Source organism: Alternaria arborescens (genome assembly GCF_004154835.1).
Source record: "Alternaria arborescens strain FERA 675 chromosome Unknown contig_4, whole genome shotgun sequence".
NCBI lineage: Eukaryota > Fungi > Ascomycota > Dothideomycetes > Pleosporales > Pleosporaceae > Alternaria > Alternaria arborescens.
Window position 1 is genome coordinate 701,805 of NW_021167859.1, and position 22,188 is coordinate 723,992.

General features: G+C 51.9%; 9 protein-coding genes across 9 annotated transcripts; 5 read left to right on the top strand and 4 right to left on the bottom strand.

Annotated features, from left to right (window-relative positions):
- Nucleotides 1-982: 982 nt before the first annotated feature.
- AA0111_g2337 (hypothetical protein) lies at nt 983-1,830 on the top strand (the record flags this gene model as incomplete). Its single annotated transcript, XM_028648097.1, has 2 exons — nt 983-1,039; nt 1,372-1,830. 2 exons carry the CDS (start codon nt 983-985, stop codon nt 1,828-1,830), a joined length of 516 nt encoding a protein of 171 aa, XP_028510038.1.
- Nucleotides 1,831-2,395: 565 nt separating this feature from the next.
- Nucleotides 2,396-3,046, bottom strand: AA0111_g2338 (hypothetical protein; the record flags this gene model as incomplete). Its single annotated transcript, XM_028648098.1, has 4 exons — nt 2,396-2,577; nt 2,627-2,822; nt 2,877-2,898; nt 3,039-3,046. 4 exons carry the CDS (start codon nt 3,044-3,046, stop codon nt 2,396-2,398), a joined length of 408 nt encoding a protein of 135 aa, XP_028510047.1.
- Nucleotides 3,047-3,248: 202 nt separating this feature from the next.
- AA0111_g2339 (hypothetical protein) lies at nt 3,249-4,692 on the top strand (the record flags this gene model as incomplete). The annotated part of the gene is made up of 3 exons (XM_028648099.1): nt 3,249-3,833; nt 3,884-4,135; nt 4,189-4,692. The coding sequence occupies 3 exons, from the start codon at nt 3,249-3,251 to the stop codon at nt 4,690-4,692; spliced, it is 1,341 nt and encodes a 446-aa protein (XP_028510048.1).
- A 405-nt stretch (nt 4,693-5,097) lies between these two features.
- AA0111_g2340 (hypothetical protein) lies at nt 5,098-6,202 on the top strand (the record flags this gene model as incomplete). Its single annotated transcript, XM_028648101.1, has 3 exons — nt 5,098-5,270; nt 5,327-5,606; nt 5,660-6,202. 3 exons carry the CDS (start codon nt 5,098-5,100, stop codon nt 6,200-6,202), a joined length of 996 nt encoding a protein of 331 aa, XP_028509825.1.
- Nucleotides 6,203-7,942: 1,740 nt separating this feature from the next.
- AA0111_g2341 (hypothetical protein) lies at nt 7,943-9,198 on the top strand (the record flags this gene model as incomplete). The annotated part of the gene is made up of 3 exons (XM_028648102.1): nt 7,943-8,057; nt 8,113-8,510; nt 8,557-9,198. 3 exons carry the CDS (start codon nt 7,943-7,945, stop codon nt 9,196-9,198), a joined length of 1,155 nt encoding a protein of 384 aa, XP_028509824.1.
- A 199-nt stretch (nt 9,199-9,397) lies between these two features.
- On the bottom strand, nt 9,398-10,354 carry AA0111_g2342 (hypothetical protein; the record flags this gene model as incomplete). Its single annotated transcript, XM_028648103.1, has 1 exon — nt 9,398-10,354. The coding sequence occupies one exon, from the start codon at nt 10,352-10,354 to the stop codon at nt 9,398-9,400; it is 957 nt and encodes a 318-aa protein (XP_028509823.1).
- A 1,553-nt stretch (nt 10,355-11,907) lies between these two features.
- On the top strand, nt 11,908-12,940 carry AA0111_g2343 (hypothetical protein; the record flags this gene model as incomplete). The annotated part of the gene is made up of 2 exons (XM_028648104.1): nt 11,908-12,181; nt 12,234-12,940. 2 exons carry the CDS (start codon nt 11,908-11,910, stop codon nt 12,938-12,940), a joined length of 981 nt encoding a protein of 326 aa, XP_028509822.1.
- Nucleotides 12,941-13,680: 740 nt separating this feature from the next.
- Nucleotides 13,681-14,388, bottom strand: AA0111_g2344 (hypothetical protein; the record flags this gene model as incomplete). Its single annotated transcript, XM_028648105.1, has 1 exon — nt 13,681-14,388. The coding sequence occupies one exon, from the start codon at nt 14,386-14,388 to the stop codon at nt 13,681-13,683; it is 708 nt and encodes a 235-aa protein (XP_028509821.1).
- Nucleotides 14,389-21,346: 6,958 nt separating this feature from the next.
- Nucleotides 21,347-21,748, bottom strand: AA0111_g2345 (hypothetical protein; the record flags this gene model as incomplete). The annotated part of the gene is made up of 1 exon (XM_028648106.1): nt 21,347-21,748. The coding sequence occupies one exon, from the start codon at nt 21,746-21,748 to the stop codon at nt 21,347-21,349; it is 402 nt and encodes a 133-aa protein (XP_028509820.1).
- Between the last annotated feature and the right edge of the window lie 440 nt (nt 21,749-22,188).

Here is a 22,188-nt window from a genome sequence, read left to right on the forward strand (position 1 = left end):
CATGCGATAGTTCAACCCTGAAAGTTTCGATGCTATTTCAGGACCTAGAACGGCCTCAACACGTCCCACTACCTGCTGCATTGATGTCAATACGTCCGCCGTCCTGCACTCCTGCTGATGCACAAGAGGAGTACTTGTGCGGCACGCATGACGGAACCAGTCCCCGAGGCCGTTCGATGGCAACGAGGGGGTTGTCGACGTGATAAGGCTTCCCCAATTGAGGGGCGCAATCCCTAGCTGTAATGCACTGTTGCCAATCGATCCACGGTCGTTTCTCAGCGAGGAATTGGAGCTCACCCGATAGCTGACGCGCGAGCGGAGGCGACGCACGGTATGACCAGGACACGATAGGATACAAAGGGGAAGCCGGCACTCCGGTGTATACAGGGCAGCCGAGTGGTTTGAGTATCTCGCCAACGAGAGAGCACGTGGCTGATCTTATCTGATGTCGCTGAGTTGTGACTGGCCAAAGCGTCGCTTCTTTCACATGCCAGGCGCAAGCTGTACGCCCTGCATCCCAACTCCTCAACGCTCTACATGCGCCAGATAGAGTTCGAGACGCGGGGCACATGAAAAAAGCATATTGCGGCGTGTTTGTGTAGCGTCAGACTTGCATCGACTCCGCACGCTGGATCTCAACGTTCGAAATGAGAAGCGACGCGAGAAGTCAACTTGGGTAGTGACGTTTTGGTAGATTGACATAGCGCTTGTCGATAGCCACTTTCACATGCCACTGCATCTTATTCACCCCAGCCCACTGAACCACACCGTTTTCAGCAAAGCCTCCCAACCAAAGACAGTCACATCATAGCGCACCGCCGTATAATAAGGTCGACCGAAACCCGTTCTCTCTCTACGTTACTGTTACTCCTCCACTGCCTCCCTGCTCAACAATCATTCAGCATCCACTACAGTAGACTGCAACACTGCATATTTGCTACTGCAATTAATGGCACCGCACGCTACTGACGACGGCAACAACATGAGCTCTGAAGCGCCTATGACCAATGGCGAGACGCCCACCTCCAAGGCTCTATCGGTACGTACTGTTCACTTTCCTACACGCTCATTGGCGGTCTCTGCCTCTTAGTGGCCACAATGGAAAGCGTACCACTTGGCGTTTCTGCGCTATTTGACATCAATCGTGAACGATTGCGAAGTCTGGACGACTTTGGGACTGCAAACTATTTGGGTCAGCAATATGGCGCTCGAATCCCACGATGCAGATGCGGAGCTTACGGCCCAGCCAATCAACCTGCCATGCTCGGAGCCTTCTTACAGCATGAACTTTATTTGGCAGAAGCTATCCGAAAGGAACCGCATCTTGAACTTTGACCTTTAAAGTATGAACGGTGAGCTAATGAATATCAGCATCTGCACTCCTACCCTGTAGTTCACGACAGCGTTGAGACCTTCAAGTCCAACCCCTATGGTTCGCGCGCCTTGAACCTCGCCAACAACACCTACCAGTCCATCGTCGCACCCTTGCACCCATACTTGCGCACACCCTACTCCTACATCTCACCCTACCTGGCACGCGCCGACCAGCTCGGGGACTCTGGCCTATCCACTCTAGAGACACACCTACCCATTGTCAAGGAAGACACTTCAAAATTGAAAGAATATGCTTTCTCGCCCGTCACATACGTACAAGGTACCTGGCAAGACGAATACAACAAGACGCATTACAACAACGGCGTTGTCAAGATGGGTGTTGCGACAGTCAGCTTCGAGCTCAGGATGTTGAGCGATGCGTGTGACGTTGTGTTGAATTACCTGAACAAGGGAAAGGAGCAGACGAAGAAGAAGGTTGACGAGGTCAAGCAGTAGAGTAAGGCGCTAATGTGCAAAGTCTGGCAGTGTGTTTGTACGATGAGAGACAATCGGAAAAGCAAGGGCAACGGAGCGTCCATCAGTGTGGCCTTGTTGACGTAACGTGGAGTAACTTTCTTGCGTCCATTTGCGTACCTTTCCTTAGAAGATAGACCGATTAATAAATGATATCCCTTCTGTTCAATTGTTGTTATTCGTACAGAGGCTTTATGTGAAATGTTTGGGTCGTTTGGACTGCAGCCACTTGGTTAATGGCTCGGTACATCGGTTCGGTGGTATCGTCAGGCCGTCCTCACCCTTCCATAGTCCCATCAGCACGATACATCTTACTAGCATCACCCAGTAGTGGAAACAGAGGCCAACGTGAAGATCATGTGCATTTCATGAAGTTCGTGAATTGAGCCGGATGCCGGATTTTTCATGCTTTGATTATCAAGCCGAAATACACGCCTGGATGGCAGGCCACTTTTGGGGTCCTGTCCTCCTATGATATCCACCGCTCATGCAGCATCTTCCGTATCAAATCATGCCCATCTGCGCCCAGCCGTAACCGAAGGAAAGCCTAGAACTGTAAGGGAGTGAAGAACCACCTGTTCTTTCCGGACTGGTATCGCTCCTCGAAGGCCTTCTTGACGGTCTTCTTGGCCTCCTCCCGTTGCGAGACCTCCTTGAATGTGTCGGCGGAAACGACGCCCTTGAGGTTCTCGAGCTCGATGGTGTACCGGGTGGGCATGATGTGGGTGTCTGCATCTATCAGCGTCTGCCCAGGGATTGCGTCCTCATGTCCACATACAGTTGACCTGCTTGACGAAAGGCTTGACCTTGCTCTTCTTGGCCTGCTTGGTCTTTGACATGCGGCGGGTGACCTTGGATGGGTAGGTCTCGATACCGGCAACGAGCGCGTGGGGGAAGGGGTGGCTCTTGGTGCCGTTGTCAAGTGGTGAGATGATCACACACTTCTTTCCGGCATAGCGGCCCCTGGTGATGATCTAGGCGGACTGTGAGTGCATGCGAGGGAGCTGGATCGAGCGATTTCAACGTACGACAACGCGTCCGACCTTGAGGCTGGAGGAGGTGTTAGCAGCTGCTCTGTCGCATGTTGTGGATTTTCAAGGGTGCAGCAAATGGCGGCCCCGGGCACAGGATAACGCATCGCGGGCGCCAATTTGCATCGCAGAGAGATTCGTGGATATCGGGGCACTCACAACTTCATTTTGGCTGTTGTCCGGGTTAGTGATGGGTACTTGGTCGCGGTTCGAGGTTGAGGAAAATGGGTGCAATATTCGCTTCCTCGTTGTGTCCGGCGCCGCCACGCTACCGTCTTTGGGGCTGGCGGGCCCCGCCCATGCCTAGAAATCCTCAAGACCCGCCAAAACTTCGCGGCGGCGACTGTCGAGAGCTGGACAACCACGAAAATGAAGATCAAGGCCCTCAGCCGGTCCACGGCGTCTACACAGGCACCCGGGTCCAATGTCGCCAAAGTCACGAGGAATCTGGACCCCAACCTCCACCCGTTCGAACGTGCGCGCGAATACACCAGAGCCCTCAATGCGACAAAAGTTGAGCGCATGTTTGCGCAGCCCTTCCTTGGCGATTTCGAGCCTGGCCATGTAGACGGCGTGTACTCGTTCGCAAAAGACCCCAACTCGCTCGAGCACTTTGCCAGTGGAAGTGGAGACGGCATCGTCAAAGTCTGGGACTTTACGAGCAGGGAGGAGAAATGGCAGGCGCAGGCGCATGAGAACCTGGTCAAGGGCATGTGCTGGACGCGAGACAAGAAACTGATAACGTGCGGATCAGACCGCCAGATCCAGCTGTTCGAACCATATGCACAGCCATCCAAATCGCCGCCGAAAGCGACATGGCACGGCAACTCGGCCTTCACATCCGTCTCGCACCACCGCTCGCTGCCCACCTTCGCTGCTGGATCTAGTGTCATTTCTATATACGATACATCAAGGACGTCCGGAGCTCCTGTCTCAAGCCTTGTGTGGCCATCGGTAGGTCGCGATGCCCGGTGAATTCAACGCATGTACTGACTGTGTGACAGGCCATTGATACCATCACCGACGTCAAGTTCAACCAGGTCGAAACATCGATACTGGCATCGTGCGCAACTGATCGCGCTGTCATCCTCTACGATGCCCGAACGAATTCTCCCCTACACCGCACTGTGCTCAACTTCCCAGCAAATTGCATCTCCTGGAATCCTATGGAGGCCTACAACTTCGCTGTCGCGTCCGAAGACCACAACGGATACATCTTCGATATGCGCAACATGAAACGGGCACTGCAAGTATTGGTAAGCTTTCCATCATCACGTCATGACTACGGCCAGCTACTAACAACAAACAGAAAGGACATGTTGCGGCAGTCATGTCGATTGAGTTCTCTCCCACTGGAGAAGAGCTCATCACGGGCTCTTACGACCGATCCGTGAGACTTTGGGAGCGACAAAAGGGCCATTCCCGGGACGTCTACCACACCAAGCGGATGCAGCGCGTCTTTTCCGTCGCGTGGAGTCCCGACAACAACTACGTACTAAGCGGCTCAGACGACGGTAACGTCCGCTTATGGAGAGCGAGGGCTTCTGAGAGACAGGGCGTCAAGTCATTCGCTCTACGACAGAAGCTCGAGTATGACGCAGCGCTCAAGGAGCGATACAAGCATATGCCAGAGATTAAGCGTATCGAGAGACATAGACATCTGCCCAAGACCGTCAAGAAGGCTGGCGAGATCAAGAACGAGGAGCTGAAGGCCCTCAAGAGGAAGGAAGAGAACGAGAGAAGGCACACAAAGAAGGGCACAGTCCGAAGGAAGGCAGAGCGTGAGAAGATGATCTTGGCAAGAGAGCAATGATGTGTCAAAAGGAAGAGGTTAGTATATTTTCTGCATAGCGATGGCGTTCTTGGTATTCAAGTTGAGGACCTGGTATACCGCACGGCACACCTGAGAGTGTATATGGTAGTTCGAAAGATATGAGGCATGCCGACTCTGTCAGGTTGTCTCTCCAAGAACAATTATTTGCTTTCGAACTGAAGCTTTTTGACAGTTTATCCACGTGATATCGCGTAATTGCGTCATACCTCGGTCTCGCATACACCTCAACATGTAACCCGCAGTACGGAAGGGCGTGGAAAGTGACATTTGCCTTACACCGTACAACTTGCCAAAATATACCAATTACTGACCCCATTTACCTCTCATCTCGATACTCTGGTCTCTAGCAACACCTTCTCGATTTAAACGTATTACGTCGCAGCCATGACATCTATATCTGCCCTCAAGATCCAAGACACCAAGCTAAGCAGCCTCGGTCTCTCAAAATCCATTGTAAACAAGGAGAAAGTCTGCTGTTACACGCGTTCTCTAGAAAACGCAGACGACAGAAATCCCATACTTGTTCTGATCCATGGCTACCCGCAGTCAGCTTACATGTGATTGCTCTTTTCTACTCTCTATACCCCCACGGTGTAGACTGACACGAGAACAGGTGGCGACATTTAATCCCCCAGTTTCCATCCCAGACACCGCTCTTCGTTCCGGACCTGCCCGGTTATGGCGCTAGTCCACCAATCGAGCAGAACGATAAACTCAGTGTTGGAACGGCAGTACTCGAGGCGCTGAAGACAGAGGTCAAGAAGAGTAAGAGTAAGGACGGGGACGTGAAGATTGTGCTTGTCGGGCACGATCGTGGAGCGAGAGTTGCGCACCGCCTTACCGTCAGCGGGGTAGACGGACTGGACATCCTTGGTGTTTGTCTAATCGATATCGTATGATGCAATCCTATGCATTGATTGAGATTTCAAAATACTGACCATACCAGGTCCCGACTTCAACACAATGGCAGCATTTTGCTTCCCCATGTACTGCGGCGAAGGAGGTTACGGGGTATTTCCACTGGCCGTTGCTCGCAAACGTGGATTTGGCGACACGTATGATCACCGCTTTTGGGCCGTCCAACTGGTGTCAGGAAATGATCTTGCTTTGGTCGGGCAAAAGCAACACGGGTGTCGAGAAGCTAAAGGCTGATGAAGCACTGACTGTATATGGCGAGTTCTTCGCACAGGAACATACGCTGAAAGCAAGTTGTGAAGACTATAAGGAGGGCGCTACGACGGATGTCAAGGAACAGGAGAAAGATCAGAAAGAGGGAAGGAAGATTAGAGTCCCGGTGTTGTTGCTGTATAGTGAGGCGGGCATTGGTAGCAGATTCAGCTTTCCAGATGTGTGGAGGGAGTGGGTTGGTGAGGGCGTAAGGATCGAGAACCATGGGCTAGGGGACGGAGTTGGACACTTTGGGGCTGAAGAAGCGCCTGATGAGTGCGCGGAGGCTATTCTAAGCTGGCTTGGAACAGTGGTTCGATAGATTTTAGGTACTCGAGCCACATAAGCTTGTAGTCCTCTGCGTGTAAACTCAACCTCGGAAGACCTCTGTAATGGAGGCACTTTGAAAGCGTCAACTCGATTGAATGCATGGGGGTGTATATGCTAGCGCGTCATGGCCCCATAAGCCTTGTGTTGCATATCGACATCTGCTCTTTCTCAATGCTGCTACCACTAGTTGAGGGTTGCGAACCCTAATGCAGCCCAATACTTGCGATAACCCCATAAGCATTAATTTATGCAGTAGATTTTACAAGGAAAACGTTAATTCGGTAGACAAAATCTCGAGCGTGGCTATGAGCAAGCAACAGCAGTATTTGCCAGACCACTATTTGAAGGTGAGAAGGATAGTGACCAGGAGTTCAGCGCCGGCAAACCTATGAGCGTCAGCAGATACCACACTCATGAGAGATACTCTGCCAAACGTTATGCCATGCCTGCGAGAGCTATGAATACGATTGTCTCGAGTGCCGAATCCAACGGCCCTACCATTGAACCTTGTTGCGTGAATGCCATCGAGCGAAAGCTAACATAGAAGCTCGTTTGAGAGCAAGTTTGGCCCTCCGAGTCAAAACGAAAAGTGTCTCAAAAGGCTCCTCACACTGCTAACCTGGAGACTGGCGTGTGTTCTGAATGCAGATCGTTACGGCATGGACAAAGACAGACATTGCATTGATAGAGCACCATGTCCTGTTGGTGAGTATCCGCAAGGTCAATAACGATAGGCAAGTACCATGCTAGAAATCTCATCCTCTAGTGCTGACACAATGAGATTATGTGCATCGACCTCTTGTCCTCTGACTTGTCAGTATCGTAACGGTATTGAAGTGATAAAAGGGCTTGAACAGTGAGATGTTATGGGGAAGGACTTACTCTTGACGGTCCATGGAGAGCCGCCCCTTTGCCGCCTTGGCAGCTTCTTCGCGTACGCCCGGCAGGTGGACCCTACCACCTTCCTACTCCTGCACGCCAGGCATCAAATCAGCTCAACAGGCTCATCACACAGATAACCAGACTAACTGTATCCAACAGTCGCAACAGTATGACTGCATAAGAGCGATACAATCACCGAAAGACATTTCCGCCACTACGGCACCCTGGTGCGCCAGTCCGCATTCTTTACTCCAGATCGTCAAATGAGCGATATGGTACGGTAGCGACACGGTTATACTATGGGCTGAAGTCCGTGATCCGTTTACCGACATTTGCAGTGCAGCAAAGGTACCGTCTGGCCCACGGTCGGCACCTGTCAGATGCTTTGTGAGGCTTAATCCAATACATAGAGCGACACGCATGTCTTGTGCCCAGTATCTCACGAGGTCTTCTTCTCTTCATTCTACACTCCCCATCTGAGCGTCAGCACAAGTGGTTGGCTATTATGCTTTTTTCTACTGTTGCAGCTTGGCTATTGTGCGTCGTTTATAGCTCATCTGCGTGCAAAACAGACGATCTGAAGCTCGCAGTATCTACATTAAACCTGCGCCTATCCGAAGCTGCCACAATTACCTTCCCATGGGATGCCCGTTGGAACGATCTCCAAGTCCGTGGCTCTTCTCCACGCATATCTCCCGACTACAACGTGGTGGTTGAGGTAGCGACAGAGTCCGACGTGCAAACAACGGTCGCATTGGCTAGTCGTCTCAACATCCCGTTTTTGGCCGTGACAGGGGGCCATGGATGGACTACAACGCTCAATAAACTGCCCTATGGTATTCAGATTAATATGCGGAAACTGAACACTACAACACTCAGTCAAAATGGCAAAACTGCGATGGTCGGGGGTGGAACTATGCAACACGAAATCACTCGCTCGTTGTTCGCCTTGGGCAAGTATGCAGGTGAGATCACGCCTATATCTTCAGACGTACACATACTGATCGTTCTCGTTGCCAGTTACTGGGCTTTCGGCATGTGTGTCGGTTGCAGGTCCATTGTTAGGCGGCGGTCACAGTCTGCTCCAGAACCAACATGGCTATTCCCTTGACGGTCTCGTTTCTGCGCGCGTAGTTCTTGCCAGCGGAAAAGTTGTAGAAGCCTCTCGGACAACGAATGCCGACTTGTTCTGGGCCCTGCAAGGAGCAGGACATAATTTTGGCATTGTGACTAGCCTTGAGGTCCAGACCTATGATATCCCTTCCAACTGGACTGTCTACTCACTCGTTTTCACGGCCGACAAGGTTGAGGCGCTCTTCCAGCTGATCAACGAGTTTGAAGAGCCGGCTATAAAACGTCCCACGAAGCTAGCACTTACAGGAGTGTTCGTGAGGATACCTGCTGTCGATCCCATCAATGTAAGACGGTCCCACGTCATAGTACCAGATGCTGACTCTCCACTAGCCAGTCGTCGCATACAATATAATATACGAGGGCATGGAAGCGGAAGCTGAACCATACGCCTTACGTTTCAAAGCGCTCGGTCCAGTATCGACCACAGTATCGACGGACGTCGACTACGTAGAGCTTTATACGGTGACTGGAAACAATCTTCAAAGCCAAGCTTGTACGAGGAACGAGAATATTGCAGGAGCCGGCGTCTCGCTACCTGCTTGGGATCTTGAAGGTGTCCGTAAAGCATTCACAATATTCGGTAACATCACAGCCGATCCCCGCTTTAATACTTCCATCACCTTGCTGGAGAACTACGGCATGCAAGGTGTACGGGCTGTTGAAACAGCTTCCACGGCAATGCCACCCGAGGAACGTGAGTATCCAATCCTCGCGTCTCCAGTGCTGTGGTGGGCTGGCGATGATGCGCAGACGACTAAAGACGCCTATGCATATACACGTGCGATGCGCAATGCGCTGTATATGGGCCTTGACAAGAGCGACGAAAAACGACACTGCTATGTGAATTACGCTAATGGGGAGGAGAGTAAGCCCGAGATGTATGGATACGATGACAGGCTTACGAAATTAGCCAAGCTGAAGAATGAGTGGGATCCAGAGAACAGGTTCGGGTTTTATAACCCGATAGTGTAGACATAAAAGATGTCACGATATCAGAAGATGAGGTGTTTCGAATCAGACTGCTATTAGACAAAATGCAAGCACGGCCAATGATGGTGCAGGGAGTATCTCGCATCGCGCACCAGTGCCAAATCGAAGCGCTAAACTTCAGCCAGGAGTAAGTCATGTAATTCTCCTTTGCCAAAGCCAACCCAAAAGTATCGCGAGACTACTACATAAGCCACTTCCAGACGGTGTCGTTCTCCTCGGCTGCAACGCTGCCCTCCGGGTCCCAGTTGACGTCCTTTGGCTTAGGCGCCCACAGTCTTGCACACTCCTCCAGATGCTTCGCAACAGCATCTTCAGTCAGCTCCACCCCTGACTTTACCACCTGTCCCTCCTCGCCCCCTGATACCTCCTCTGACACCTCCCCTTCCATCCCCTCTCGAGCAGGCAGAGCGAAGGTCCTCGCAGCATTGTGGAGCTGCTCTACAGACAGGTATGAGGTTTTGTCGACCTCAACGCGCGCTAAGCCCCTGGTGGTGGAAATCTTGGCCTCATGCCCAAAGTCGTCCGAAGTGTCTTGGTCGGTGATCTTCCAAACAGTAACCTCTTTTTCAGAGGCGTTCTGGTCGATTTCTTCAACGGTGTGCTTGCTAGCAGTAACCGTGAGGTGCGCATGTAGTGATTCACGGGTTTTTCGCTCACCCGAAACGGTTTCGGCGTTGTTGAACAAACCGCCTTCGACGCAGGATTGGCCCACACCAAGGTACTCTGCTTCTTCTGCCATATACAGCCTGACTAGTCGCTCAGGCTTACTGCATACGATGTGGAGGCGGTTTGTGGCTGGTAGTACAGCGCCCAGTACACCCCAGATGTCGGCCCATGTGATGTTTAGAGAGGCGGACTTTGACGGTCTGATGACGATCTCTAGGATCGTGTTCTCGGGATCTACGGCCAGATCCTCCCAGTCTTCTGGGCCCCAGATGGAGAATTTTTGGAGAGAAAAGGATAGCGCTGTGGCCCGCGCTTCTTTTGAGGTGGTGAGAAGGGCGGATGGTGGTGAAATGCTTGTGACCTGGTATTCATCTTCGTCGAATTCGACGGTTGCTGTCGTGGGCTTGCTCGCTTGCCAGACGAGATTACGGAGCTCCATGGGGAGCCTGGAGAATGGTGTAAAGGTAGACATCCTTGTGTTGATGGTTTGTTTAGGTTTTGTCAGGGTTCTGGTAATGCTGGTACTTGAAGAGAGTGTAGACAAGTATTGCGAAGTGGTATGAGAGTGAAGTGTTGATTAGAAGGAAGGAAGCGTAGATTTCTCTCTTATATGGCACTCGAGCGAGCTAACTACAGTACAGTAATACACAAGCTTGAACAGTCATAAAGTGGGAAGAAGGTCTTTGCTGCGCTTCAGCTGCTCCATGACACGCACTTTCCCATGTTCGTAGCACACTGTACCAAAGAATGAGACCCAAAGTCCAAACCGGATGTATTCACCGCACCATAGAGAACTTGAAGATGCGATTCCACGGCGAAGACCTCTAGGCTACAATACAAGATCCACGTTCCTGGATAGGGGGAAAATATACTATGGCACCGGTATGTAGAGGTTACTATTCAGCACGCGTATATTGGCTGTGTTCTGAGCTGCATCCATTTATTGTTACGTGATGGCGGCTTCTACCACGGTATGGTGTGGAGTTCGCTGCATGAACTTGTAGCTTGTACAAACTTCTTCACGATAACAGCCCAGCTCTGCGACCACTCGGGATTCTTGTATTGCACCCGAAAGCATCGTTCGCTTTGCGACCCCCGAAGCTTGCTCGTTCGCCCAGAGTTTACCCGGCTGCTGGTTAGCGAGTTCATATTCACTGTGCCCACGCCTTGTCTTTACCGGTCTACACCACCCTGCCCTTTCTTCCATGCGGTTATATCTTGCACCCTCTCTACCCGCATGCCATAGCTCTTCGCACGTTCAAATATTGAATCATCCACCTCGAAGACTTGTCGCCATTCTTTTTGATCGTTTTCACAGGCATACTCAGCGTCATTCGCATCCGGATGTTCATATAGGTGATCGTATGCATCGTCCCACAGCTGAACAAGCTTCAAACCTGGTTGTCCAGAGCATTCATGATACTGATCTAGCAGTTGGACCAGTGTGTAATGAGTTCGCAGCATTTCCCAGATCCCACAACGTTGTCGTTCTGGATACACTAACCTGGCATAGACAGTTCAGGCTCTCCCCGCTGTGATGTGTGTACTACCTAGGTAGTAAATCCTTCGGTAATTGCACCACGTATTGTCCTACACCTTGGAAGGTACTCGTTCTTGACTCAAAGTGCATGATATCGTCCAGTGATAATGCCAGTTCTACCTAGGTACTCATCATATTCGCACCTTGTTCATTGCATATTCTCTCCGTACCCCCGATCTCTGGTAAGGACACAGAATCGACCTTTGGGATACTGTTTTCCTCTCTTTTACCGCAACATCCCTTACCGACATCAAAGGGATGTCTGCATTCGACCACCTTGTGGGTCTGCGGCTGTTAGAGCGGGTGTCTATTGGTTACAAGTCTTGGGCAAGGCCGCTAATCAGATCAGCCCCACTAGCCGCAGGCAACCATCAGCCTAGACCTGATGCTACAACCTCCAGACTGCGGTACATAAACTCATCATGTCCTTCAGACGACTCTTATCCACGATAAATCCTGAGCGATAACCCTGTGCAGCTCTCACAATGATGTCTAGTCCTATCTCACTACCCTCCAACTTACAGCCTCAAAGCCCACTCTTTGACGTCCTGCCAGGCGAGATCCGTAATAATATATTCGAGTTGGCACTCATGCAGTATGAAGACGACGCAGCAGCATATCCGGAAGACTCGTACTGGTACAGGCCGGGCTTCTCAGGACCGCTCAAGGGTAGTAGTGCGCTTTTGCGCACGTGCAGATTGGCGTACACGGAAGGCCAGAAGGTGTTTCTGAGAGAATTGGAGTACGCATTCTGGTTTAGTATGCTGTCTCTTTCTATTATCGGATGCCAAAACTGACATTCATGGTACAGACCGCGGACCCAGTGGCCGCACATGCACCCCGGCGTGCGAGAGATTCTTCAGAGACCTGACTCCACAGGCGGCGCAGTCGCTTCAGAAAGTACGTTTCTTCACGCAAATGTTCTGGCTCGAAGACGGGCCACAGCTATTCTATCTCTTTTCAGTACCGCAGTTCCGGCCCACTCAGCTTACTATCACCATCCGATACTCAGACTGGTGGTTCTGGGAAGACAATGAACCACTCCGTATGAATGAAGGATGGCTGCGCTATTTTGAAGGAAATCCAGGGCTCCGCGTACTCAAGGTTGAGTACGAAACACTCAGTTGGAAGAAAGAAGAGATGATGCGCATAGTCGAACGAAACAAGAAATGGAAGCTTCCCGTGAGAAGGGAAGGCGAAATGTTTCAAGCAAACAAGCTGGAAGGATACCTTAGTGCCGAAAATACGGCACTAGAGGAATGGAAATGGAAGGGCACAAGCAAGCTAGGTGGAGAAACATGGAGCCATCATGGTACTGGGGACAAAGTCGAGTACATCGTCGTGACGGATACTTGGAAGTTTGTGGAAGGCGTGTTGAGCGACAAAGAGATGGAGGGCCGACTGGATCCGACTATGAGCGTATGGAAACCGAGACGAGGTAAGGCATCGACCCGTCGGAACGTAGACGTATGGGGTGCGAGACTTCGTGAGAGAAGAACTACAAATGATTCAGCTTAGCGGAGGTCATGTTTCTCAGTACTGTACGTTGCATTTGCCGCTCTTTTCTTTAGATTTGGTAAAGACTGATACAATATCATTTGACGCATACATGTTATTGACCATCCATAATCGATGAGATATACTGGCCAGGACTCAATGACTCCTAAGCTCGAGGCTAAACCCATCGATATGCCTCAGCGTTTGAAGATCCTTAGTTCCAGCTTTTCCGGTTGTCTCACGTGCAGCAGCAGCGGATCCGCACACGAGTCCTTTAGAATGTCCATCACCTTTTGCCTGGCCGTATTCACTTCCTCGTCTTCCCCACACACTGTCTCCACTCTGGTTCCTTTCAAAACGGTACTCAGTACACTGCAAAACTCCACTTGACTAAATTTCATTCCAGGACATATCCTCGACCCAGTACCCCAAGCGACGAAACCGCTACCACCCGTTGGGTGCTTCAGTTCTTCTGCAGCTAGAGTCGCTGGAAGAGCTTTTTTGGTGGTCTCAGAGAGGTGTGGTTGAATCCAGCGCTTCGGGTTCCACGTGATTGGATCAGGGAAATTTGTAAATGAGGTTTGGCAGGCCCAAGAGTTAAGCATGATTTGAGTGTTAGCAGGTAGATTTGTAGACTTGGTACTTTCCTCGGTGCTGGTATGTGTCATTGGAACGGCAGGCTGAGAGTTAGCTGGAAAAGGTGACCGAGGAAGAGGTGGTGAAGGGCCGTAGAGACGTAGCGTTTCGTACTTGCAGCATCATTAGCATTCAACTATACGTGGAGGGTTTGGAATAGCAAGAGCGACCAACAAATCAAGACGTACCATGACAGCCATGACCCTCTTCAACCGCGGAAACACTCTGACATACTCCATCTCACTATTTACATTGTCACTCAGTACTTCGTCCAACTCTTCCACCACCCAGTCCTGGATATCAGGATGCACAGCCAGTAAAGCTATCGCATACGAAAGAGTGATGGACGTAGACTCCAGACCACCGACCAAGAAGACGAAGATATTGCCTCTAAGCTCAGTATCTGAGAGTCTGGCTTTTGACGCTCTACTTTCAGTCTTGACTTGGCCACTAGCTTCAACAAGTGTGCTGATAAGAGCAGATACTCTAGTCTGCCCGCTCGTCATCGCTTCTCGCTCTGTTACTATGATTTCATTCATGTATTGTCGGAACTCGTTCATAGCTTGTAAAAGATCTTTGACATCGCTCGGCAGTAGCGACTGGAGTATTGGAAACTGTAAGAAGGGCAGAATACCCTCCATAGTTGGAGAGATCGAGGTACTCATGACTGTCACCAGCGTGTCGCGGAGTGACAATGCGTGACCCGGTGTTGGTTTGTTGACTTCGGTGTTCTCGAAAGCGACTGAAGAAATGACATTTAGTGCCAAAGTACTGGTATCCTTGATCATGCTTTTCCATTTGCCATCTGATGACGAGAGCCATTGCTCTATCATGATCTTCGACTGTCGCATTGACTCGCTCCATACAGTGGCGGAGGCTCGCTCGTTGAAGCATGGCGCTGTGAGTTTGCGATGGCGAATCCAGTCGTCACCGTTTGACTTTGCACGTCAGTTCACACTAACGCCTACATGAATACAACAACAAAAATTGCTGATGTAGGGAGGTTAAGGTGCATACCGTATCCACATTTTGTCCAAAAGTGCCCAGAATCTCTGTAGCTGATAATAAGTCTCTTGATCAACTTCTATCTCTCATATGTTGTACTGCTCACCATTAACGTTATCAGGCTTCACAAACTCCCTCCACTTCTTAAGCACATGTTCAATTGTCTTCGGATCACTGGTACATAGTACATTATGCCCTGGCGCCACGATAATGAAGCAGAGACCTAGCTCTTGATGTAAACTGTCATTGTCTTGCCAACAACATGTCCAGTCGATGGCACGAAACCATCGATACTGTTGCAAATACGACCCGCAAAGGCTGGTGAGTAGTCGCCATTGAAGGGTATGTGGGGTGATTGGGCTGATTATGATGCGTAAGCCAGTCTTGCGTGCGGAGAGGTAGTTGCGAGATAGTTGGTAGAAAGGGGTTACGACGAAGAAATGTGTAAAGACAAGACAGAGTATCGATGTGATGATCATTGCTCGATGATGCAGAGTCGATGACTATAATTACGAGCCTGCTAATGGAGCTGAGAGAGCACAGGAGTTCTACTCTATAGACGGAGGCGCGGAGGCGCACATTATGCGGGGCTGCCCGTGTTTCGTGCTTATCGAAGTAGGCGCAACTCGATGTTTGTCGAATGAGGGCCCGGATAGTCGAAACTCCCGCAGACATCACATACAGGAAAACTCAAGACTCGTCATTCTGTTACTATCACGTTCTCATGTTGAAGGATGGACGGACTGGAATCGCCACTCGCAGAATAATATGACCAAACATTTAGAGGCAACAGTAAGTGATAGAGGCATGACACGCTGTGCGCACTGCCAGATTAACCATGCGAGTAAACTCACTGCACGTGATGCCAGCCGTCTACATGTTTACAACATCCACGAGCAAGGTTGCCGCTGCATAGTTCCTGCAACATCTGACACGAGCAAGCTGCGCATGCACGCCTCTGCAATGCAGGCAGAGCACATACCGAACATGTCAAATCTGCAGAGCCGACCCGCGACGCACGTAAATTACTCGACAGGAGGGATACACCCGTCCTGCTTTCGAACATGACATCGTCTAGTTTGCAACATCGAGTGTTTGATCTGCAACACATGTTCGCAGGAGATTGCGGACGAGGAGTGTGCTGGTTTACCGTAGTAGAAACACTGAGAACTTGTGTGTTTCAGGCTTTAGCCAGGCTTGTTTCATGGATCTGGTACAGTGATTCGGAGTGTGCTGGGGCGAAGCAATAGCCGGCCGTATAGAATGATGATGTTGCAATGAGACACGTAATGCAAGCCGAGGTTATCGGAGAATGCTACATTCCGCGAATTGGAACGAAGCTGCTAACGGTGATGTTGTTTTCCAAAATCACTACATCTCGTTGATGTCAACAAAGGAAAGCCTTGGGACCCAATGCGTGGATACGCACTTCCTGCGTGTACGTTTGGGGCAGGACAGTCCCTACGCGTGGGGAAAGTCGGTGGTCAACATCCGACATTGCCGTCTCTGGTGCGGGGTCAATGGGCATAGACCTAGTATTGGTGTTCGCAGGATGTGTAGACGTAAATTTACATGCGAGCTCGATGGTAGCATGGCGCTATGCCATCTGGTACCGTGGTTCGCATAATGCGAACCCAGCCACAAACAGGCGCAAGTCTCAAACAACTTCAACGTGACCAAATGAACTACGACCGTTGACTGCGACACGATCAAAGCGCGACTTATCTCGGCCCGCAATGCATGCAGAGATTTTCACAACGGATCAGCCAATGTTTTCCAGCCACCCCGGCGTATCCCGGGATGGCAGGTCGAGCACGTTCTTTTCGGTGTATTCGGATAGCGATGGAGAAGCTCGAGGATCTTGCGAGTGGTCCACCGTTGACGCGTATCTAACCTCTAGTAACGCTTTGGCGTGAATTAGTCTGGGCCTGGGCGTCATAGCCCGTTGAATTCGGTGCGTAGTCCGCTCGCATAGCGACGGATTAGAGGTTCGGCCAAAAGCAACTCGGCTTGAGTTTTTTTTTCTTTGCTCGGATACGACAACACGACCTGCTAGTCTTGATTACCTATCAGAATACGCTAGGCGACTCAAGGACTCTGAGGAAACGAGGATGTGCTGAAAACCGCGCCAGTCATTCTCTCAGAGACCCTCGGACGCGATCTGTAGAATACCGTCATATTGCCGATGCTGCTGAGGTATATTGACAATGCTTCTAAGCGAATATGTTGATTTATCCAGCCGCCCGCTGACAAGGTCGCGGGTGATATTGTTTGCTTTCTTTAGCGAGCTGGCCATGGTATTGAGAAGACACAGTAGATGGCGTGTTTTTGGTAGATAGCGCTATAGCGCGTGCACCCGTCATCTGTTCGCCTGTTGCCCGGCGAAAGTGCGTCTTTGGATAAACAAGAGGCCAACTATGGCGCATCGATATTGAAACCGGCCATGCGAATGTGCATACAGCCGCTTCCGCAGTGTTATACCGGGACGTTATGTGTCCGTACAGCTGGGTTTGACGGTCAATGCACGAAGGACGCCGCGGTAGGTTGAATGCACCCGTGGAAATCCATCGCTGTCTATGCATAGTCGCGCTGAGGCCTTTCTTAGAACGTATGTTCCTCAAACCGAATTATTGATAGTCACGATTCGCTTCATAGCGTGGGGCATACTGTAGTGTACCCTGAATTGTGGCGAGACATACAATTGACGCACGCAGGTATGTCGTGCGGGCTATACGCCGCCCTAACAACAAGCGACTCTGCTGCTGCGAGATGGCAACCTGCTTTTGGCTGCCGTTGAGATGCTGCATGGAGGCGGAAGTCGACAGATTTGCCTACCGTCCACATCCTGACTCGAGTGACGACTTCAACGTGTCGCTGCCGGCATTTTGGATGTACACTGAGCGTGCGGCGCAGTGGGGGAGCACGGCCGCCGTCTACCTCACCCTAGCTCGCCAGCAAGCTTTTAGATTGCTTCCGCCTACCATTGAAGATCCGAGACGTAAGAATAGAAGAGCGGTGAGGCCTTCGCTTGTAGAAGATGTTTGTTGCCGGCAAAACGGGTAGTCGTCTCAACCGAACAATGAACCCCTCACTTCGATTGTTCATTGTCGAACTTTGTTGAGCATCGAAGAGCATCTGGAGTGTAATCGAAAAGACGCTAGAGAACGTCGCAACAAGCGAGTCGTCCATAGAGCGTGACAAGGGGTGGGGCGAAAACCCATGAAGCCAGACCGGTGAGCGTGTCGACCCACCAATCGCAGAGGGACGTCACACCCCACGAGCTGCAAGGAGCGGTCGTGGCTTACTTGCTCCGTCGATACCCCGATAACGGCTCTGCTGTCTCCTGACGTGGCCAATGGTGATTGGTAGCCCGACGCCTATCTGAACGCTTGAGCGAGGATGTGATGCTGATCAATATGGAGCAAAGGCTCGAGAGTGGCCGTCGCGGTAGAACTCAATATCCTTCAGTGTATCAACGACTGTGGCTTCGCACTCGTGTGCTATCAAGCGGAGACGTGAGATTGTCAGTGCAACCGCACGTGAAGGCCATCTTCCAACAGTTCGATCGAGCTATGATCGTGGAAAGGTGAGGGGCACCAGCTTGGCTAAGACTACGCAGGGATACCCTACATCACATGCATATGCAGGTGCGGCTTGCTGCATACGCGGCTTTATCCAATCGACGGCTAGATTGTCCCAAGCGTGGCCGCATCGCGGGATTGCCTCACGCTGCAGGAACGTTCGTACAGGTGTTCGAGATGGTCTTCAACGTGAAAACCGTAAAGGGTTTTTGTTTTCCTTAGAGCCACGTTCTTGAATGAGAAGGAGATCAGCTCGTTAGTCGATGTAGACCGGATGTATGGCACGCGTTCCTCCGGGGATACAGAGAACTGTGGCCCGAGTCCAGATTGCGCTTTATTGCCAGTTGGACAGGAATGTACACAGACCCCACTGCGTGGCCACTACACGAGAACACAATGCTCGAGGGAGCTAAGGCTGATACAACAGGAGTCGCCCTTCCCTTGAACCCTGTCGGAGGATCGAGAATAGAACGTTTGTCATGTGCTGAGAGGCAGACACTTCTGGGCTATTGTCTAGATCGGTCAAAGGCTGTGTTTATTCTGACACGCTATGTTGCCGGTTCCGATTGCCAATCTAGTGGTGGTCAGCAAGTAAGAGGTAGAGACAGGCGCGGGCCTTTCTCCACGATCCGCTCCCACATCGCGCCGGCTGCACTGCACGTTTATTTACACCTGTGCATATCTGCTAGACACGGTAGTCCACGCGGCGAGGGTGTGACTGCGCCTCAGTAAAGAGATAGTGCGCATAGCTCTTTGAATGAAGACTTGCACATGGTAATACGGTGCGGGTCGCTTGAGCTTCTAGTCCTACCGTTTACCATTAATGTGATTCAAGCACCAGCAATTGTGCCACCAGACTGTAGTGGAGTTCCTGACATGGTTTGTCTAATGTTGGCTAGGATCGACTGATGATGCGATATGCTCCCACAGCCCTCATCTGATACCATCAGTAGTGGTACAGGTGTGCGGGAATGTTGTTCTCGACCAGACTCCAGACCACATGTTGCAAGGAAACACGGGGAGGATTGGTCGTAGGAGCACCAGTGTACGCTCCGTAGCTAGCAGGGGGATCAGATGGATGCGAACAGTTGGTTTGGCGCCTGAGGCGATAACATGGGCAGGACAGGTGCCAACTGTCAAGTGGCTGGGCCTGCTTTGAGTACCAAAGTCGAGGCTGTCACCGTTCGCATGGTTTGAGCAGGGATGGAAGCGGATTCTCCCGTGCGCTGTGCTGCGAGTCCCGTGACGCAGTGACATCGCCGGGCGTTCGTCGCTTTGAGGATTGCGGCGAAGGAGGCGTCTGGCCGTATTGCTGTTTCAGCTGGCGGAAAAGAGTGCCCTTGTGGTACTGTGCTAGATCAAGGCCAGGATACTGGGTCGAGAAATTCCGACCGCGAGACACGACGATGAATATTCAGTCGCACTCACAGTGCGGTAGTGCGGGTGGCTGTTGAGGGCGCAGTAAGAAAGCGTGACCATGACTTGGCAAGGCTGGTTATGGCTAGCGTCGCCAGCGCATCTACTCACCGCAACTAGCACACATCCTATCAAACCCTGCGGCGCCCACATCCAACGTCAAGCCTAAGCCTGTGTTACTGTCGGCACGTTTGTCTTTCGATTGCAGTGTGGAGGGCTTTCAGCATCGATAGTCGACGCCGCGGACATGACATGGCTGTCGCACACATTCGAGTCTCCACGTTGCACTTGCTTCACATGCTCGCTTCATGTCTTGCGTGTCTAGACTGTTGAGTGGATAAGCTCATGAGAGTGATAGACGCTGGTCTCAGTCCATACCGTCGACTACACAGCCAATCATACTACGTCTGACCAATACCAGACCAGACAGCCAGCTGGCTTGCACGGCCTACCGTCCGTCTATCCCGCTCGCTCTCGGGCGCATCCCTGCGACAGTTGGATGGCGCCCATTTAGCCTGAGTAGGGAATTTGCACGGCGTCAGGGTGTCGAGAGACACTCAGGAAGCTCAATCTCATTTACGTCCTGCCCAAAGCATCGAGTGCCGCCGTGAAGGAGGAAGAGATGACGAAATTGGGTCAGCCCATAGCGGGCGTGCCGCGGCAGTTGAGCCCGTTTCAGAGCGAGCGTGGCTGGCCGGCAGTGCTGCAGTGTCTCTCTCTGCTTTTTCGTCTCAGTGAGCACTACCAAGCGTCCCGCTCTGACTCGCAGCAGTGCAAATCATCGCGCCAGCCGGGCCACTCAGCACCGCCAGCCGACTGTGCGTGATATGGACCCAGACGTTTGACCTGGGGCTTTCCGATCGCTTGTTGGGATGCGTTTCTGGGCCATGCTCCGCATCAACGCGGTCCGGCGCAGCTTAGTCAAAGCCTGCAGCCCTTGCCAGACTGTTCCCTATCATTTCATCACTGACTAGGTGTATCTGCGCAGCGCGTCAAATATCTCCGGCTACTCTGAATGGCCCCAATCTATTCAGCCGTGTTATCCCCATCGGGAGCCCATCCGATGCCTCAGGAAGCGGCACACTGGTGAAAAAAAGTAGGCGCCCGCTAAACTTGGAGCCCACCATCCTTGCCAGTCATGTCATCGTCACTGTCTTGGAAGCTGTACTGTATCGAGGGCGATGAGCAGGAATAGCCGTCTTTCCCCACGGTCCCCCAGAGGCATCCGTGGCAACGAGCGTGCAAGACGATGCGTCTGCTGTCGTGTTTCTTGGGCCAGGGTGGTGGCTGGCACGAGAGTCCTACCACAGCACGCTCGCTTGCGTGCATAGTGGTCGTCGCGGTATAGCCTCGCAGCCCTGTCCCTGTCATCTTGTTCTCCATCCAGCGCCCTTGTCAACCGCACCGTCGGCGGATCAGCCCAGTCAGCATGCTCCAAGGTGGAGTCTGTGCGCCTTGAGCGAAACGGCCTGCCTTTCACGGGATTGTTGCTCGCGGGTCCAGGCTGGGTGCGCAAGCCGGGCCACCCCCATGCCATCGTGTCCTCTCACACTCCCACCAAGCCCGAAGTGATTTTAGATTGTGTGCTCGCGGCGGCTCGTGTGTGTGCAGCGTTGAGTCCCCAGAAGATCTCCACCACCCGTCTCTAGGTACAGTACAGAAGCTGCACCTTGGGCGCACCGGTTTCTGGCTTCACGCGCTGCTGCGGCTTCATCTCGACTGCATTGCCTGTCTTTTGAGCCGCTTCTGCAAACTCGCGCCGGCCCGTTCACGCAGCTACAGCTTGTCTCTACGGAACAACTTGCCAGCGACGCCCATCGCGCACTGACAGTGTAGAAGCATTGGACACGCCGTCTGCAAAAGAAGCGGCCACCTCGAACAGACTATCCTGCGGGGCGTGCGTTGCTCGCCTGTCTCGGTCAGCCCTCTTAGCTGCGGCCTGCCTGCTGTCGAGCGCTGCAGAGAATCCTGCAGCACCGCCGTCAAGAACGACTTCCTTCTCCACACGCAAGCAAACCACCAGCGTCGTTGTCACTCTTCGCGTTCGTTCGTTGAAGAATTTGGTGAGTAAACCGGATCTAAACCACTCTCTTCTTCTTTGCCAGTCTCGAGTGCTGCCGGACTCGCCGCCTGGCTTTTCCGAGCTCTCTCGCCTATCTGTCGCCTTGTCTGGTTGGTCCAGCACTAGCATCAGAGGTCCCATCCCAACCACCTCCGCCTCTAAACCCTCCGCCTCCCCACCGCAGTCTGCGAAGAAGCCTTTCTGTTGGCTTTCCTTGTTTACCTCTCATAGACGGCCGCTTATTGATTACACTGAACACAATTAATCTTCTTTCGTGCACTCAAACGAGTACTGACGCGTGTTGCGCGTAGTGTTTTCTGGCAAGTGCAGCGGTTATCAGTATCGATACAGCTCGGCCCGCATTAACGAAGCGCGACGACATTACGACCCTTCACGACGATATCGCCCACGCCAACCCTGCAGCACATGTTTCGATCCCGAACTGCCATATCCAGCTATTCTTCCAGGCCGGCATTTGTCAATTCGTCCCTTTGCGTGTTTTGAAAACCAGCGTCAAAAGCATTGCCGACTACCAGCGCTTCCCTGCTTCACGACTGCAACGACGTAAC